This window comes from Lolium rigidum, chromosome 5 (genome assembly GCF_022539505.1).
Source record: "Lolium rigidum isolate FL_2022 chromosome 5, APGP_CSIRO_Lrig_0.1, whole genome shotgun sequence".
NCBI lineage: Eukaryota > Viridiplantae > Streptophyta > Magnoliopsida > Poales > Poaceae > Lolium > Lolium rigidum.
Genome location: NC_061512.1, coordinates 238,498,263 through 238,505,273, shown reverse-complemented (window position 1 = coordinate 238,505,273; position 7,011 = coordinate 238,498,263). Strand labels below are relative to the sequence as shown.

General features: G+C 46.2%; 1 protein-coding gene across 1 annotated transcript in view; it reads right to left on the bottom strand.

The window, feature by feature from the left end:
- Positions 1 to 1,613, bottom strand: part of LOC124657308 — an 8,360-nt gene extending 6,747 nt beyond the window's left edge. Inside the window, exon 1 of the mRNA XM_047195879.1 lies at positions 1,517 to 1,613. Within this exon, the coding sequence (XP_047051835.1) occupies positions 1,517 to 1,613 (97 nt within the window). The remainder of the gene's footprint in view (positions 1 to 1,516) is intronic.
- Between the last annotated feature and the right edge of the window lie 5,398 nt (positions 1,614 to 7,011).

The window sequence follows — 7,011 nt, the reverse complement described above, 5'->3', positions numbered from 1 at the left end:
CTCCCTTTGTCCAAAATTACAAAGCCAATTTGTTTCTTAGGCAAACTTGAACTATAATTTAATTTATTAAATATGAGTACATGTCATCTAAAAATATATGATCGGATTCACATTTCAAAGAATTTTCCAATGATATACTTTTGTATGACTTAGAACTTATATTTGATCGACTAAATTCTTAGTTAATGTTTGACACAAAAAACGTAGTGGCCTTGTACTCATGAACGAAGCGAGTATAAATTATTTATTTTATTTTAATTTGTACTTGTTGTTGAACTATTTATTTAAATATTTAAACTATATTAGATTCTTTAAATATAATTGCAAAAGGCTTTAAAAAATTAACCGGATTGGCCGTTTAACCGACTCCGCTAGGCAAAGACCTCCCTCAAAACCGACAACCCGCGCCGGGGTCTCCATTCGTCTGCCCAGCGTGTGTGTCAGACGGGTGCGGTCGGGATGTCCTTATGGTTTTAAGAGAAAAAAAAATCACTAAAGGTCAGACATCTTACAGTTTAATCAAGTACACTCTCATACACAACACCCCTTTGTCCCTGAGAGCGTGAGTCCCAGGCGATTAGATTTTTCTCGACTCCCGTCGGCACCGCCCCAGATCCATCTCGAGTTTGTGTTCTTTGGGCCATGGAAGAGGGTGGATCTCGGCCCCCGTTGGCGGGAGGGCTCCGTTTTACTAGTTTTAGGGTTCAAGTTTGGTGGGGCGATGTTCAGGTGGTGGCGATGGTGTCTCTTCCAATAAGGTTTTCTCGGCTTTAGCCCCATCTCGACGGCAACTTCCAGAAGCTTGTGGGAGTGGTGTGATCTTCGAGGATTTGTCTGGCTATGGAGATCTTCGGATCGTCAAAGAGCTTGATCGGCAGTTCATCTTTCTTTTTCGCCTTCGGGGCGGATGTGGTCTTCAAAACTCGTTCGGTGACTTCCCCTCCGCAATCAACAACGTCGGACTGACTCAGAGAGGAGCGACAGCAGTGGTGCGCCGTCGACACGATCTGAAGGTTGAAGATTAATGATTCTCAAGGATCTTGATGTTCTTGAGGTGTCTTATGATGTTCGTTGTTTCTTTTAATGCCAGGGTCCTATGCGTAAAAAAGTCACACATCTTGCTACGTGGTGAACACATTAAACATCTTGATCACGCCCGGTTACCAAATACCAATCGGTCTCGAGTTCATCGGATCGAATCGAAATGCACATACATAACCCCCACGGCCATCGATCCGTGCTTGGCTGACCGATCGATGGACCACGACGTATCCGTACGTGAAACGATAAAATCATGCGTCTTGCTATCTTTCTATCCATTATTTCTCTCTCTAGCAAGGTCGCGATAGACAGAATGACATATCAGTCCCCCAGGCGGCCGGCCCGACCGTGCGTCGACACGGCCGGCGAGCTCTGGCCCGCGGCACCGTGCCGGCCGTCCCGCCGGCAATACGGCAGCTGGCGACTACGCTACACCGCCGGACGGAGCACACGGACTCACACACATATCAGCTACCTAGCGCATCCGCGACGGGCGTGAATGGCCGTTGAGCGTCGATCGGATCGACGGCGACGCGCGCGGCCGACATGCACCGGAGCCGGCAGCGCCGCATGGGCTGATGTGTGACCTTGTCGATCGTGCTGCGACTTAGCTAGGGTGGTGTCGTCGCCGCGCGCGGGCGGCCGCTTAATCATCGCCGAGTAATTGGGTGGGCTCGTTGGTCTCGCGACGGAGGAACACATACGGTGTGCTCGATAAGGACGTTGCCTGCTGATTCGTCCGGCGACCGATATCGTCTAGCTGGTGGATTAAAAGTCGGCGAGGATGGATGGGTCGTTGACACTCGGCACCTGGCGGTGGGCGACCATGATTTGATGGGCTGACAGCTCCTATGCGTGCTCCGGCTAACATTGTAACGTACACATAAGTACATGTCGTTTCCCAGACGCTCTCGGAGTGTTGACCACGGGACTGACTGTATTTTTTTCTTTTTGCGGAAAAGGTCTCGGCCTATATATTACGTGAAATTAGATCTTACAACAACATCCTTGTAAAAAAGAAATAAAACATAAGTTCTTGAAAAGTTTAGCACCATCTTCTTCTCGCATCCTTCTATATATGGCGCAATGTAAATCAGCAAAAGCTTGGTGCTGCTCCAAGCCTCTAACGTAGCAAAGCTCATATCGAAGAAAAGCTTTAAAAGCCCAAGCGTTTGTAGAAGCAGCGGCCGAAAAGTTATCGATGTAGACAAGAAGATGTCGACGACAACGGTCTTAAGAGATCGGCGTCCAAGAGAAGCTAGCTAGTACCGAGGTGGGCCAGTACATAATGCCAAATACGGCTAGATAGATATGAGGGACTCAAAACTCACAAGTTCCTTGATAGAGTCGTATCTGTCTAAGCTTCAATAGGCGGAGGTGGAACTTGAGGACACAAATACGTCGCCGCATCATCCGCTCCACAGAACGCCATCATCGTGGATAGACGCTTATTGCGCCAGTCCTAATGCTCAACGAATCACTCCAGATATCAACCAATCAACGCCCCCCTACACTGAAGGACCTTTATTCTTATTATGGTCGAAGCCCTTACACTGGAGATGAATAACTCGAAGACCCTGCGGGGTCGTAAATCCGATCCGAGGTAACGATTGATGGAGGGCAGGGGCAACACTGGTGGCGGTGCCGGCGGGAGAGGGGATACTAGTAGAAAAAGAGTCTTTAGTCCCAATTGATAAGGGTTTTTAGTCCCGGTTTTCAACGGAGACTAGTGATTCGGGACTAAATTAAGGTCCTCCCCTTTAGTTCTGATTGTAATACAAACTGGGACAAAAAGCCCGGCCACGTGGGCTGCGGGCGGGGCGAAGGACCTGTAGTCCCGGTTTTTAACAACTGGGAGTAAAGGCTATTTCGTCAATTTTTTTATCCATTTTTTCTAATTATTTTTCACTCCCTCTTTTTTCTACTTTTTCAGAATTTCTAGTTTTTCAGTTATTTGACAAGTTTAGTCCCTAACTATACTTAATCGCTAGTTAAATTACTTACTCGTGGTTAAATTTCCCACTCGGTCACCAATCCTGTCACTACTCCACCCCTAGCACGCTTAATTTCCGAGTTTCTTCCCGTCCCACTTCCAAGTGCTTCGTGCGCACGTTATTGATAGTAGTATCATATCAATCCTATTAACATGTTGGTCGATGTTACATTTCTTTATTGTTTGAACTTCTAATAATTATTTTGCTAAACAAAAGTAATGATGTAATAATAATCTTGAATGAATAAATAAACATTATTTTTTAATTTGTATTGTTTTTAATTTTTAATATTTTTGTTGCCAAACCTAAAACCTGAAATGTTGAAAATCTAAAAATTGGCTAACCTCTATGGTTACGAAATAGTAATATTTATGGATTGACACCCTATGAACATGTAATAAGTGTTTCACCATTGTAAATATTCACTCCATTATTTAATAGAAAATGACACAGTAGGGAGCCTTTCCTTACTGTATTTGTGTCAAAAAAAAAATAGTAATATTTATGCAGGATGCAATTATTAATCTAAAAAACAATTCTGAATTTCTGGCAAAAACTAAAATCTTCCTGCTTTCATATTTTCATTTAGAATTTTGAGAATTTAAAAATTGCTAACGGGTAATCCCTAGGTGAATTCGATTGTAACTTTTTCCCACGATCATTTTAGTATATTATACATTTTTTCGACGTAGTATGCAACCAGAAAAGCAGTTTCACCTTTTTCTAAAAAAAATCCAAAAAAATCGAAATTCAAATTTGTTTATTTCCCCTAATAGTAGGTTCCGTAACATACATGAATCTCAAAAGATTTATTTTTTAAATTATCTATCATTTTCTTTGTATTTTACAAAATTAAAAAAGGCGATCCACATGGTGTGTGTGTGTGGGGAGGGTGCGCGGGGAGCAAAAAAACGTAGAAAGCCTTTTATCCCAGTTGGTAATACCAATCAGGACTAAAAGCTTGACTAAAAGTTCCAAACGAACCAGAACTAAAGGTTACGCTGTTTAAATCGGGACTAATGCGACCTATTAGTCGAGTGCTGGTCGAAAGCCCTGGTTTATACTAGTGGGAGGAGGTTTACGTACATGAATACGCATACACCAACACATATGTATATTGGACAATCGATCGATCCCTAATATGGATCGTATGATAAAATCTGCACAGGCAACCTCTCCATGCGGCGCTGTACCCCCTCTATGCATGGCGCTATCTTTCCCTTCCGGCCTTCCCGTTGGCAGCTGCAAGCAAAAACATGCAAGCTTTTACGTGGTGTACGGAAGTTCGTGCATGCTCGAAAATACATCGAAACAGCGTCATAACTTTGGCACTAGAATACAACAAGGGCCCGGCTAAGGCCGCATTACCTGCGTCGTGGCAGCTACCACGTAGTAACCTGATTCGATTCAGACGCATTTACGCAAAAGGCCACCGTACCACCATCATCGACCACCTAGCTAGCTTGGCCCCGTCGATAGGGGCGTGTTTGTTTTACAATCATTTTATTTTTGAAAGAGGCAAAAGAGTTTATATTTTAATTAACTGGGAAGAAACTCTTCCGCAATTACATTACTCAAACAGCCGCACCGGTTAAACGTCAAGCTCTCGCCTCATCGTTGATATTCTTGATTACAATGGCCGCCGGAAAAGAATGGTGTCGACAAACTATTTTATTATGTTCCTTCCAAATTTCTCAAGAGACAAGCATGGTCATAGAAGCCATACTTTTTTCTTTCTTTCGTTTCCCTCTTCAGAGAGCCATTTTCATTCACAAATCATCAATGGACTCCTCATTTGCCCATTCCGCGGGCATAATGCCAAGAATACCACACCGCGCAAGCTACGAACTCCTCTCAAATCCCCATGCTGAATCTTAGGGCATCATGGCTTTTTTTGCGGGGAACAAGGAAGTTGATATTAGATCTGCGATCTTACAGAAAAATCTAGAACAAAACGAAAATTACAAAGAAGTCCACTCTGAACTCCAACCACGCCGGTGTCGAGGACGAGCCGGTGCCGCGCTGGAACTACCGCTACTCCCCTGAAGGCATTTTGTAGTGGTTTGGTTGCCCGCAACAATAACTCTGTTCGACGCATTCCGAATGGAGCCGAGCTGAGTAGTTCATTTTTAAATAGTTTCATCAGGAGGTTAGACAGGGGATTTGTTTTGCAAAAAGGTCATATTTGTTCCAAAAAAAAAAAACACAGAAGGGATGGCATATACAGTGCCATCTGCCGGGATCACACTGATCTTCTCGCCCAACGGATCGACAGCTAGCTGCTGGCAAGCTCAAAGTCCCATACCATCTTGTCATGGCACCAATACCATATACCAGTACGTCCCTATCCTTCCGGTGAGTCCAACCGCGTTTCAGCCTGGCCGAAATATATTGCCGCGTGTGCGCGTCGCTTCAGACTGACAGTCCAAAGAAGAAAAGGGCAAGGCCAGCCCATCGTCTCCATGCATCTCCAGATGGATTCCCCAGTCCCCACACACTGGCCAGTGCTCCCATTCCATTCTGCCGCCGGTCAAACCCTGCGACGATCTCAGTCCTCCTTCGACGGTGGCGCCAAATCAGATTAATTAGCTTTATCGCCGGCCGCAGCTAACTAGCCAGGCTAGCCTATAGCTAGATGCCCGCCCCCAAACAGTTAGTCTCCGTCACCGTCGTCGCTTGATGTACGTGTCGCCGCATGCATGCACATCGATCAGATACAGCAGCTGCAACTTGCATCGATCATTGCTGTTCCGACGCTCGATCCATCGATCGATCATGGAAAAAACAGTTAGAGCGTATTGAAAGCTGTAGGTAGGGAAGCAGCATCTTCAGATCACTGCACACAAACACCACCGCCGCCGGCCCACCCATCGCCGTCGCTGGGGCCCTACGGCGCCGCGCATGGCGCGAGATACAGATACGTCCGTACGGCAGCGAGGGATGGATCCTCACTGGGCGACGCCATGGGCGCGCATGCACCTCGCCCTGCTCATGGCATGCATGCGATGATCCCGTACCGGCCGGCCATGGCCGATAGATGGACCCCGGCCGGCGGCGGGCTGCTCCGAGAACGTCCAATGGCGACGGCCAATCGAATCAATGGGCACGGAGATGTGCCTTGGCCTTTTGGGCGCAATCTCTGTACAGGAACGACATGCATGTGGGTGATGTGGCGACGAGCGATCGCGCGTGCTTGGGGCCGGCCGCCGTGCGCCGCCTGCCAATGCGGCGGCAACACGTACGTAATGTAAGCAGCGGGGTGGGGCGACCGTGGTTTTGTTGGTGATCTGATCACTAGTCGTTGCCTGTTTGGATCTCGTGTGTCATGGAGAGGTACTTATCCTAGGAAAGGTTGTACCTGCATGCAAGGAACCCGACCAGAGAGAGTGAACGTACCGCACTTGTGATCCTGTTTTCATGCATAGAGCGAATAGAAAACATTTTCTTTTCACAGGGACAGAGCGAAACGCATAGAGACTTGTACATATTGGAATTTGCTAAAAAGAAACAACATGGCCACGTACTGTCAGGGACGGAGCCAGGAATGAAGTATAAGGGGGGCAATATTAGTATGAGGGGGGCAGAACTAGCTAAAATCACACAAATAAGAAGCTTTCATGGCTTGTGTACAAAGGATAATCATGAGCATAGGGGGGGCTGCGCCCCCCCTCGTCCCCCCTTGTCTCCGTCCCTGCGTACTGTGTTACCTCAGCAAAGTCACAAAATGAGCAATCGCACGTTAATTAAGTCATAGTGTATGGTTGGTATTAAACTGTATAAATGGATTGTCTAAAAAAATTTATCAGATCGGTCTTTTGAAATAGTTAGTTAGTGCATGAAGCTTAACAAGGAGAGCAGAGAAACCTCCAGTTCACCGGAATCAAACCTCCGGTTTGACACTTTGGTATCTTATAAAGAAGAGTGGGAGGCGATCTTCCCATCTAATAGCGAGGCACCTGCGGTGACTTTGTCAATC